The sequence below is a fragment of the Frieseomelitta varia genome, unplaced genomic scaffold (assembly GCF_011392965.1).
Source record: "Frieseomelitta varia isolate USP_RPSP 00005682 unplaced genomic scaffold, Fvar_1.2 scaffold_247, whole genome shotgun sequence".
Classification (NCBI taxonomy): Eukaryota; Metazoa; Arthropoda; class Insecta; order Hymenoptera; family Apidae; genus Frieseomelitta; species Frieseomelitta varia.
Window position 1 is genome coordinate 219990 of NW_025109976.1, and position 13124 is coordinate 233113.

Here is a 13124-nt window from a genome sequence, read left to right on the forward strand (position 1 = left end):
GTTAAAAATATTCAAGATCGTTTGTCAGGCAGAATTACAGCCCCGCTCGGGCCCGCCGCTTCCCCCTAGATCTCTGGCTAACGGGGTAACGGAACGCGTTGCGCAACGCGGAGAGAGGGCAGAAGAGGAAAGAGCCGACGAGGACGGCTACGGCGGCGACGAAGACGACGACGACGACGTCGACGACGATCCCAGGCACATGTGTCGAACCTGAAATATGTAGGCGTGGTCTGGATGGGACTAGCAGACGCGACCCGACGACCGAATATGTTCACCCCGTTCGTACGCTCCACCCCCGTCTAACCCTGGGAACGTTGCCATTGGCCGGTGCCACCCTCGTTGCGCCTCCACCTGCCACGCCGAGCTACCCTCCGCGGGATTCTACCCCTAAATACAGGGGATGCGCGGCCGGTTCCCTCATTTTAACGTGGTCCGTCGATGCACGTTGTACCCCCGGTTGTACCCGTCTTCGTTCTCTGTGTCTCATCATTCGATATTGCTGCGATCGGTTCGTTCAGCTGTGCCGGGTGCAGTCACCGACGCTAGTGAACAGCGTCATGTTCGTCGTCCGATGGAACGGGACTGTGTGAACTGATGTCTTAGACACCCGAAGGATTGACACGCGAACGGCGGGGGGTGAGCAACGTGGCTGTTACACGGTGATCGCTGGAGGGAGAGTTCTCTGTTGGACGCGTGGTCCGGTAAGTTTATTCTTGATATACTCAAAGTTGAAGCGGTTCTCCTTGTTTGTCCGTGACACTCGCAATGTTTTAAATACTCGCACTTTATTTCTGTATTACCTGTAATTCATTTCTTCAACAATTCCAACGCGTATATTTTTGCTACTTACGATATCGATCGTCTGGCAAAAAGTGTCGTTCGGTCTTCGTCCTTTTTAAACGAAACTTTTGCGAAATCACTCGCCAGGTCGATTCTGATTGACCCAGTTTTCCCCGTTTTGTGCACAATTGTAACACCTGGCGTTTCGTGTACAGAGGCGCGATTCTCATCCATCATTTCCGCGGAGCTCGGTAAATTGACCATCGGCTGTCATTGTCGCAGGTCGATCATCCGGAACGAGCAGGATGACAATGGAAGATCGCACGAGTGGCATCGACCGTGCCGCCCCCGCGACGTCTACGACAGCCACGACGGCGTTGACGTCGTGCAGCCCTCCGTCCATCAGCGACGTCACCTCCGACGCTTCGTATCCTCTTCAACGCGCCAGCAAGCGTTCTTTCGACGTGGCGTTCCTCGTCGCGCCCGACGAGAATCTCGCTCGTCGTCAAAGCGAGAAGATGAGGATGGTATCGAGCAGGAAAGATCGTTCTCGCGAGGAAATATCGACGGAGAATATCTTGGACTCGGACAGACTGCCACAGAATTTGACGATCAAGAGCTACGACAACGATACTGCTGTCTCCGACAGGAGGAGGATGATGCAGTGCACGGAGAACTCTCTAAGCCCACCGTACATATCTCCGAGGACTCTAACTCCGACGTTACCAGGTTTGTCGCCCGATACCGACGCACGGAGATACGTCTCTGGCAGCCGTCTACAGAAATCACCTAGTCCACCTGCGTTTAGTACGCATCAGTCGATGTTGACCACCTGTCCCGACGCGGTAGAGCCAAACTTGTCTTGCAACAAGGTTTACGACACCGGTATATCCTGTCCGACCGATCGCCACGGGGAATCTCGCAGCGCGTTCACGAAGGTGAATCTGGCAGCTCAAAGGAACGGCTTCAACGACGATGGACAGACTTCGCCAAGGTCTTCCATATCGCCGGACGATCGTACCGGCTACCAAAGCAGCGTCAGCCCGCCGGTGGTACCGTTGACAGCTACCACTGGATACAAATACGCGCCGTTTCCTACGAAAATGACTTACCCTTTTCTAGTCAGTCCCGAGGGTAGTCAGCCGGGCCTGTTGGAGAATTTGAAGATATCTCAGATCGCTCAGCCGCCCAAAGTACCCAGTCCGAAGATGCCCAGCTTCCGGCCAGATTTGCCACCGGTTTATCCAAACCTGCCGTACAATCCAATCTCCGTGTTTCCACCTATGGCGGACGCGTTGACTAGACCAAGATTCTTGGCGACGGCCGCCGGGGTGGCTGGCCTTCTGCCCTCATCGTTCGCCGCGTTGACTCTGCCCGCGCAAAACGTCTGCGCCAAATGTAATCTGTCTTTCCGGATGACCTCCGACCTGGTGTACCACATGAGGTCCCATCACAAGAACGAGAACTCCGCCGAGGCTGCCAGAAGGAGGAGGGAGGAGAAACTGAGGTGTCCCGTTTGCGACGAGAGTTTCAGAGAAAGGCATCACCTGACCAGGCACATGACCGCGCACCAGGATAAGGAAAGCGACGCGATTGTTGATCAAGTAGAAGTGAAGAGGAGGGCCACCACTGTTCACAGCAAGTGACGACGGAAATCGTCGACGGAAGACACGTTACTGACCAGTGGCTATTCGTTCGAAAATTAAGATGCTCCTTCTTTAAAAAAAAAGAAAAAAAAAAAAGAAGGACGAGGAGTTTTCGAAGAACTCAAACGAAGTTTGAGCCGTAAGAACACTAAGAACTCGGTAGGAGAAGTGAGAGAATTGCTTTGGGGGGTGTCGTTCTCAAAGTAGGACAATACCACTCGATTAATCTGTTTTCAATTTGATCTTTGACTTGCGAAATTCGTTCGGAACGAAGATGAAACGCTCTTCCAGTTTTTTAAGATATCATCTCCTAATATACGTAGCTCGATAAACAGGATCATTCTACCTATTCTACCACTAGCTCCTCGTGAATATCCACGAAATTTTTGCACTTGCCCATTTTAACTGAACTTTACATTTTAAATGGTATACGTGTACGATAAACGAACTAATCGCTAGAGGCTTTAACCGATTAACATAAGAGATCATACCTTACGAGCCGCACGATAAGGTGATATTCCCTCTCTAGTCAATATTAGGTAGGAGAAATTTGTAAATATTCCCGATTAATCACCGATTGATCGGACTTTATTCTAGGATCGGACTTTAAGGATACGATAGGATCACGATATAAGAGCTAGAGTATTCTTTGAATCCCAGTTACCTTCTTTCGCGCAACCAACAAATTTTTGCCATTTAAAAATATATATATCGTCGATATATTTCTTTTCCAGCTGGTGAAACGAAACATTTTGGTTCACATTTGCTGGTAGGTAGGTGTGATGCGGGAGGCGGGGGGGGGGGGGGGGGGGGGGGATTGCAGCACAGGTGAGGACAGAGAGCGTGCACTGGCAGGGACAGAACGCGACGTAAGCCGCGTTCATTTGTGTGTCGGGGGTGGCGCGGCAATAAATAGATCGTAAACCGTACCCCGGCTAACACACAAACCGGCGGAGCGCGCATAATGGTAGGAAACAATGAATGCCGTAATCGGAAACAGTGCCGGTTTGTTATCTGCCATTTACACTCCATTTAACTTCAAACAGTGAATCGGCTGGCGCGCATTCGCGTTTTAAATACACGCGACCTCCGCAGCCATCCCCGGCTCCACCCTTGCCGCACCGCCTCCTGGTTCTCGTGATCCCCTCCTGCTCGACGTGCAGCTTAGCATAGGGTTAACCTGCCGCTCCGAGTGGCTTAATATTGCCCGGAATTGCTTGACTTATCGCCGCTTCCGTTCCCGGCTTAATGTTTGCTTATTTCGTCGCTCTGCTGAATCGTGCTTCGCTCACCTGTGCATTTGCTCCTATGTTTTCCCCGTTTTGGCTCTTTCATTCGGTGGATAGCTGACGCTTTGGAATTTATCAAAGCCATCGGGACGGAGAAGCAGATGGGATTCGAAACAACAGGATCGAATAAATCTCTTTAAGAATTAAGAATGATAAAACGCTACAGTATTCTGTACAGCAATAATTGCAGTAGTGTGTATATATACGATTCCTTTTCTTTTCGATTTTAATAGAATGGGGATGTTGTCTCCTCGATCCTTGAAGGAGGGAGAGTTTGACGTCGTGACGACAACTTGTGGAATAGTCTGTGTTATCAGATAACAATTCTGTATCGTCCATCGTTTTTTATTAGAATATTGCGGTTCATACAACGTTGTTCTAGATACATGCGTACTATGTAAGGTGTAAATGACTCGTCATTCAAAAGATGTAAAATGACCGTCGACGTGTTCTGTTTTTTGTTTCATAAGAATTATTTATTACACGGCGTGTCACGTTGTAAATATCATTCTGTACATAAGCACTGTATGTATACTCGGGATCGTTGTTAATGAATAAAAGGGATATCCGTGAAGAGGACTCTGCGAACGTTACATCCTTTACCCGTTTCTTCGTTTCGTTATCCGTTCTTCCATCTTGTAAATTCCTTGCTTTCTGTAGCAGAAGTTTTTACGTTATTTGTCACCGTATTTCTCTTCCTTGGTTGCACTTAGTTCACCGCGGGTAATAACTCTTTCGTTCGAAAGAGAATCGAAGTATTAAGGTATTAAAGTTATTTTCGTATACTATTTCTTCCTTTCTTGGACCGACCCATCAAAAGCCGATTACGGCAATGGATTAATTTCTGACCACTTGAAATCTCTTTCTACTCGTACACTCGCAAAAATAACTCGAATAAATCTGTTTTTTTTTGAAGGGAGGAAAAATTTACTCGTATAATATTAGTTACAAAAATTACAATTGCAAAGAGAAATAACTGTTAAATATTTCTAAAATAACGTGTGCGAACATTGACTTGTTGAATCGAATATCCACGTTGGAAGAGTCCCTGAAGACCATTCACGGGGATGGTATCAACCTTTCGAGAGAAAAACCGCAGAGAAATCCCCTAAACGAGTAACGTTAAGCTCGTCGAAACCGCAGCCAATACGACAAACAATCTCTTACCACCCTCGTTCCGGCTTAACTTCGCCCCTTAACCCCCTACTCCGAGAGTAAGTGTACTTACCCTCTGCCCGAGGTCCATAAAGATAAATAACACGAAGCAGCCCACGGGCTTGCGAGAGTAGTGGTATCCCTTATAAAACTAGAAAGAAGAACCTCTTGGAAAATTCCCATCATCCCCTGGCCACTGTGGCCTGCTTCTTCCGTTTAACGAGCAAATCCGCCTCCTGACGCTTCCGTTTCTTCTCCCTTTTGTCTTATTATTATATCGTCGCCCTCATTTTTCCAGCGGTACGATGTTGAATTCAGGAAGGAATCATTCTCCTACTGTCACGAAACGTTGACGAAAAGTATCAATCGACGAATCGACGACCGCGACGATTCAATAAGAGCGAATCGCGCGACGGCGGGGGTGGATTTGAAAGAGACTCTGGCCATTATGCTCGGTGGTTCGATTTAAAAGGAGCATCGTGACCATTCATCCCCCTTGGTTCCGATCAGACGCTCGGTCTTCCCACCCTTGTTAGCGATACTTCTACCCCGTGGAGAATCATGCGCATGCTTGTTCTGTCAGTGAAATAATGACAATGTCATAGCTCCGGGCTGATTTGCCACGGCGCAGCCCTTGCCACGTGGGCGACGATTGGACGCGGATATGTTAATATGGCGTCCGTTCCAAGACATTAACTTCTCGGTTTGCCGATTCTCGCCAGACGAGTCACGTCTTCGACGCGAGAGTGGTACATACGCTACGTCGATCGCTCGATATCTTCCCTTTCACGTTCCCTTCGAGCTCGAATAAGATCGAGCAAGACGTGACTCATCTCTCGATATCATATCTTCAATTGATATACTTGCTCCGTCGTTCTTTCATCGATGTAACAACAGAGAGAAGTATTTCGTTCGTAGGAGAAGCAGTATTCGTTTTTAAAATATGTACCGTAGGGTTTTATAGGTGAGTGCTGGGTCGACTAGAAAGATGGGTTCCAATCCAGTCGGTCACCCCGATTTCCGATTAGCCACGCTATTTCGTCGCGATTATGTAACTTGACTGCGAACACGCAGCTTACATCGGTCTCACGATGATCCCCGCTTCGGCGTTTCGATCTCAACCAGCCGTCGCTAAATGATTTTCACGTCTCCACTTTTCCAGGACATATGCTCCGATATCTGTCTGTCGCTTTCTCACACGCGATATCGAGGTGTCTGCCAATTGCAATAGAGGACATCTCTCTTTTAGTAAAAAAAAAAAAAAAAAAAAGAAAAATAAAATACCAGAGAATTTCAGTCTAAATCTCTCGAACGATGAGAACAAACACGAGTTGAAGGGGTCGTGTCCGGCATATCGCCGGCATCGTTGAGTCCTTTTGTCCAGTCGCGGGTGGCGGTAAATCCGCAGCGAGCGGGCAGCCGCCGAGTTCGAAGCGGATACTGCGCACGGTTTTCGCGCGTAGTCTCTGCGGCTCGACAAAGAGCTGTCTGGGGAAAAAAGCAGACCGCAGCGGTGTCGTGTGGTCGAGGCTGAAATAGAAAGGACTGGCCAGGCGAGCAATAATTCGAAACAAAATGTCAAGCGGCCACCATTGTCGGGTGCGGTGGTGCGGTAGGCGCCAACTAGCGCCGACGAGAAAATATCGCCGACAGTAAATCAAGGTGCAGAAGAGGATCCACCACCTTCTCCCATCCCCCTGGCTCTCGCGCACTTTTCCCTCCTGCCTGCCCCACCCCTCGGAGGCTCGTTTCATCCCTCTGCGGATGGTCCAGCCGCACGATCGCGCCCTCGCCTCGCCAGCTTCCGTTTCTCGTCATTGCGAGCTGCGTAAATCGTGCATCGCGGTGTTTCCCGTTGACGTTCAAGGTTACATGTTTGGACAGGCGTTTCGAAATTTCGGAAGATTCATTTTTCGTGAACGTTGAGGAAGAAAGGATAATTTTCCTTTTATGTTAAAATAGTAAAAATAGTAGGAGGATTTTTGATGATGTTGAAATACATGAGAGAAAGAGAGAGAAATAGAGAGAGAGAGAGAGAGAGAGAGAGAGAGAGAGAGAGGAAGATTTTAAAAAGATTTTCCACCCCGCTTAAATATGTCCGACCGCAAAGCAATAAAATATCTTTATCTTACTCGTGCCATTACTCCCTTGATTCAGTGGGGTTCAATTTACATTCCTATCGGGGCTTCGGAAAGATAAGTCCATTTAAATAAATTAGTAATGCTATCTCTTGGTCGACGGACCCCGGCGGGGTGGGGTTTAATAATATTTTATCAATTTTCGCGGCGATTCGTTACGCGGTGACGCCGTTCACTATTGTTCCGACGTACAATTGCTCGAGTTTTAAACTTTACGCCTCGATGAATCATCTTTCGCGATGCGACTCGCGGTGATAAGTTGCTGAAAAAGCTCCACGCTGCCTTAAAAAACATTTCGCGACTCGGTGGATCGCCAACAATCGTCGCAAAACAATTCATGGTTTTTACATTACCACTCGTGGCCGTAACATTTTTCAGAAGGATGACTTGAGAAATCTATCTTTTTAATTTTTTTCTTTCTTTTTTTTCTTTTTTTTTTCTTACAACCAAGATAGAGCAAAAAACGGAGACTAGGGATTTTGAAAATAGGTCTGTTTGTCGTTTGCGCGGAGTTGCCGTTTCCCCTTTGTGGCTGGCGTGTAGGTAGGACAATATAATGGGGCATAACAACGGCGTTAACACGCACTGGCCGACCCCGGACGCGACCCGGGACCCTTCCCAAGTGAATTACACCTCTGATAATTACTAGAAATTAATGTTCGAGCCTTACACCGGTCATTGTGAGTCGCGTCGTTTAACTTTAATTCTTTACCTGTTTTCACGCTTTTGATATACTTATACTGTTCATCAATTTTTATCCATACCAAATTTGATCTTCGAATCTTGCAATAAGTTTTTTTTTTTTAATCGTAACAAAACTTACGATTCCCCATTCTTACAATAAGAACCCACGTTCAAACGAGAGTAGATTTAACCAGGCAAGAGTTGGTTTAATCGGGCCCTGGGCTACACATTGAAATAAAAGCAAAGAAAGTAAAGTTACTACCGTCGTATCGTGACTTTGTTTCAAATTCGACGAGAAGAAACGGAGTAAGAAAGGGGATGGATGGGCGAGAAGGCGGGAGGAAGAAGAGAAAGAAGACGAGACTCGTAAAATTGAAAAATTTAAATCGGCGCCGACAAGGGCGCGGATCCATGACCGATATAGGGGGCGGGCAGCCCGATGGGATGTATTAAAGCTGCGGCCGAGGCCACACCAGCAGATAGGTTAATGTGAATTTATTGCGATCGAGATATCGCGCCGGCCAGAAAGCAGAGACGCGTGCTACGCGCCCCGTCAAAACCGATAGCCATTGTGCGCCCGCTCTCAAATCGTTTCTAACGGAGCACCGCAGACCGAGGCGATCGAGGGAAACCCGCCGCTGTTTTAAACCAACCAACCAACCGAGTTCTCTCGGCTCTCGGGGTCGAGCTTCTTATCTGAACGCATCTGGAACTGCCACGCGCGCAGCTTCTTCTCCGGGGTAAATGAATCGTCGGCGATACCGCTGTTTCTTGATTGCCGGAACGTTCTTTCGGTATATCGAAGGCGAGGAATCATCTTCCATCTCGAATCTCTCATCCTTTTTTAATTTTTTTCATGTTTCTCTTAATCTGTCCATTCGAAAATTTTTATTTCCTAAATATCTCATCAATCGGTCACAAATACTCCAATTTTTGCTGTAGTCGTTTCAGAGTTGCTACTTTGTTAGATTACCCAAACAATCTTCCTTTAATTTAAATGTAGATTCTTCGTTTTAACTTATTAGAACAATGAGGCTATCATATAATCCAAGAGTTTCGACTGTAAATTAAAAGTGAAATATTTGACGCTTCATGGCTTCAGGCTCTCAACAGTATGACAAACTAGTTACCAACTAAAGTAATACTGATCCGGGTGGATCAACCCAAGAGAAGGCAGGTCGTTCCGATCGGGCCGGTCTCGAGATAGCTTCCGGCGTTAGGGTGTCCTCCTCGGCGCGGCCTTGCGCCTTCTTCGAGCCTCTACGCCGAACAGTCCTCGCGCGATCGTATATCACATTACTTTAATTCATATGGTAATCGCGCGTGGCGCAGTGAGTACGCGGCTCCGGCGAAAACTTTCGGAACAATGCGAGGGACAATGCGAGGGGTGCGTGGGTGGGACGCGGGAGGGTGTTGCACGGGGGTGCGAGAGGTAGCGCGCAGGAGGGCACACCGTTGCTCGCGGAGGGGATGGAACAACGCTACGGTGAAAAGAGGGTGGAGGCGGGGTGGAAATGGTGGAGTTTGGACGAGGAACGGTGCGAATGCGATATTGAATTCGCCCCTGGCGACGTGCCTGTTATCGACAATGTCCGACCGTTGGACCGGAAGCCATTTGCTCGCTCTGTGACGAAATTTATGAAAGTTTCGCGGACCTCTCGCGGTATAATTGGGAAGGCTGCCGCATGTGTGGCAGCGCGAAGGTGGACCTGGCTGGTGGACCTGTGCTTTGAACATGTTCGCTTCAGCCCGGGCGCTGCTGCCCGATTCCGGTTGCGGAAACGGAAGAACCGACTCGCGTACCCTCGTACTATTTTCGCGCGCGTTCGCCGTTGCTTTGTCCGTTAGAGGGAATTTCGACGTATTCTATTCTGTACACGGTGGAACGAAATCCTATTGTCTCTTTGGTAATGAACGAAAGATAAATCTAGAGATTTCGCGAGGATCGAGAGTGATTGGGAGAAGGAACCGAAGCTAGATCGCGTGAAATTGGAAGGTCCGTTCTCTTTCGGTTTCGTTGGCAGCCGCCCCGGTGTCGAGGTCCGATAGAAATGAAATTCCCATTTCGCGATGAAAACCGCGGGTCAATCCGCGACGAATCCATATGCCGAGGAGCGCGCCATCCAATCTGAAAGTGGCCGATTAAAGCGAACAGCTTATACGCCATACGTTTCGGACGCATGTTCGCGTCCGCGTACATACGTGATTCCGTCCAGAAGCAACGGAAACCGCCGATGAAAATGCCGTTTCTCCCTGGTTTCCGATTATCCCTTTTTCCTATCCGTGCTCTTGCTCTTCGAGAACGCGTACGCATGGTTGTAGGAAATGATGAAAATTCGAATCGTCTCGAAAGAGATCTCGTTTTAATTACACAGCGGATTGCGTTTGGTTCGTTTCTGCCGAAAGTGAAATGAAAAATCTAATAGAATTTAAAACGAACAATATCGAGTCGACAAATCTGTCTCTGTCTTTCTTTCACGATCGTCGACGATGTGAAAAAAATCTGCGAAATTGCGACGCTTGATGAAAATTGGCCGGTCGGGCATATGCGTCGACTCTCTGGCTGTGCGCGCAGAGAGGCTGGATTGGCGTCGAGGGGGTGACGAAGCGGCAAGGGGCGGTGGGCCGCATTACAAATTTAATCTTACAAATGGATCCGAAAACTTGGAAACAATGGAATATATGAAATGCGGCCGCGTATATCATGACGCTAGACACGGGGTTGGTTCCACCGGCAATATTGTCAGGGCCGATCCATATTCTCCGGCGAACGTGCCAGAGTATGAGAGCCGGCTGGATCCGGGGGAATATCGAAGGAAGGGTGAAAGGAGAGGCAAAACACACGCTGCTGGCAAGACAAGAAGTCGCGAGACACGCACGGTTCCTGTCGCGTTCCAACCGGCACGTGTGCTGCCCCTCGATTTCCCGTGCACTCTAACGGAGTTATCGGGCACGCCGAGGTCGAGATATGTCGCCAGGAATTTATAACCGCCCCTCTGAAAACGATTTCTCGTCGACGATATCATTCTTTGGAGAATCTCGAACTTTGAAGAGATCGAGAATCAATTCAACATCGTTTCATATTTCTCCAAGAGTTTCTTTCAGGGGCTGATTAATGATAAATATCAAAACGACGATTGACAGATTTTTATATCATTGCAATTAAAGTTGATGGACTTTTAGATATTTCTAGATTACTTTATAAAGAAAACGGTAGAGAATGGCGAACGATACACTCTGGTGTATTCTATGGATTCGATCGAAGAATCCATGGAGGCGAAAGACCCGTAAGCAGGCGTGCGTGGAGAGAGTAAGGGGGAAGGGAGAAAGCTCGTAGGTTCGAGGCAGAGTCTACCCGGCTAGATTAGCATAAATATGGCGTCTTAGAGCGGGGCAGTTTGTCATCGTTAGCAAAGCACACGCTTCCTGGGACTCGTCGAGTCACACTCCTCTGAATCGTCGTGGCCGTTTCTATTCCGCACCGGGGTACCGACAAACGTCCCGCAGGAAGGAAACCACCGATGTAGGTTGCTGGATGCACGACGAGTTAGCTAGCCGAGGCTGTATCCACCCGCCACCCTCTGGAACTCGTTTTCACCCCTTTCCTAACGCTACTAGTCAGAGACAGGTATTTTCGTACCCGAACTTCCCGAACGCAGATTTCGCACTGGCTGCAGGATAACGTGATTTAGATCTCGTTCCAGGTGCTGGAACGGAGTTAAATTGCCTCCGTTCTACGGCGAAATCACGCCGGGAGAACGACACTGCAGGTAGATAACGCAGTCAATTTCGATGGTTAACCTTTTGCTGGGAGTTTCGTCGAGTTGTCGTTACTTCGAGATTTAAAATCTACGTCGTAGATTTGAAAATGGAGTTTCCCCCGTAGAGAATGCGAGAAGATTCTTCGCAGAAACGTTTTTCTTTCGACACAAAGGCGTGGCGAATTGACTTTTTATCGCAATTACATAAAAGCATCGATCTATCAGCGCGAAGTGGAAAGCTCCGCGCAACTTTGCGCCGATTCACTCGACCCGGCTCGGCGTTATTACGATCTCGCCCTAGTATCGTCACCAATCTGCTAAAACGCATCGCCATACTTCATAAACACCCCTGCAAGCCCGCAAGACGTATTAGCCTCGAGATGCGGCGGCTAGTGGGGATGACATTACTTTTCTATTAGACCGATTGGACGAAAGGAAGAATCGATATCTCGCGGCCGCCGTTTCCGTTCGCTTTCTATTCCCATCCTTCCGTAACGTCTTATTACGTCAACAAAGATTCTTCCATTTCCACAAGAATCTTTCAATTTAGTGGAATTTAAATTCGACAGTGGCCAGTGGTTCAGTTCGCTTCGCAATCAATCAGAGATTTCGACAAATTCTTTGGATGGATTCGCGGGCGACTTTTAGTCTCCTTCGGACCCCCGACTTCTGTCCTCGAGGGAGCGTTTACCGCGGATAATTCATATTTATGACCGAACGCTTTATCAACCCCTCAACTTGCCTCGTATACATTTAATTGAGACGTCCGTGTCGGAGGCAATAGGGTGCGAACCCCGTTGTCTCAGGGGGTTCCGGGAACACAATGGCTCTGTCACTGGATGGACGTTCGTTCCGTTTCTCTCGACCGTCGTTGACCGTCGTTAACGATCTACACGGATTTCCTAGATATACGACAGCGTGTCCGGTTCGATCGTTCTTCGCACTCGTCGCGCAATTCGTCGCCACTGATTCGTGGCTAGTCGATGACTATCGTTCCCATTGATTCACTTCAGATATCTAGCCAGATGGTTCCTTTATTCGAGGAACCTTCGTTAAAAATCTACGTCGAATTCTACGCTATCTACAATGTTCTATTATTTTCGCTACCTTTGATAAATACTTGAGCTTGATTCTTCTGGATTCAAAATATGATGGCGATCCTTGCGTGTACGATCGAGCGAAGAAGCTACAAATAAATTGATCGTTCAGAAAGGAATCGGTACGGTTTGGCGAGTGAATTGCGAAGAGAGAAGTCGATTTACGAGCCGCTCGCAGATCGCTGTGTAAAGAAGCTCGTAAAGAAACTCGTAAATGGAATCGTTTGCCGCCGCGTGTTCTCACGATCAACCGGAGCGATCGTCATCGAAAAGGCGCGCGCACGGCCTTTTAGCGATTGCGTCCATGTATCTGGCCCGTCGATTGAGTTATCGCGCGATAGCCTGGATGCCATCGGCCAAGTAATTGAACCGAAACTTTCTCGCCACCGGTTGCCGATCCTGTCTCCGTTTCTCTCCTTCCTCCTTTCTCGAACGACGCGAGGAACGCGAGCAAGAAGGAAGAAGAAGAGAGGGCAGCGAGGACGGTGAAAGAAGAAAACGAAATTGGGAAGTTGCCGACGCCTGGCCACTATTATTATCGTCCGACGCAGGCCGATCCCGGCGCGATCGGCTT

At 48.4% G+C, this 13124-nt stretch overlaps 1 protein-coding gene across 1 annotated transcript; it reads left to right on the top strand.

The window, feature by feature from the left end:
* Positions 1-378: 378 nt before the first annotated feature.
* Positions 379-4269, top strand: LOC122528216. Its single transcript, XM_043653114.1, has 2 exons — positions 379-701; positions 1063-4269. Exon 2 carries the CDS (start codon positions 1086-1088, stop codon positions 2424-2426), a length of 1341 nt encoding a protein of 446 aa, XP_043509049.1. The 5' UTR covers positions 379-701; positions 1063-1085; the 3' UTR covers positions 2427-4269.
* Positions 4270-13124: the final 8855 nt, after the last annotated feature.

Bases quoted from the DNA above. Each gene is read 5' to 3' on its own strand.
- LOC122528216 (XM_043653114.1), top strand. From the start codon at position 1,086: ATGACAATGGAAGATCGCACGAGTGGCATCGACCGTGCCGCCCCCGCG.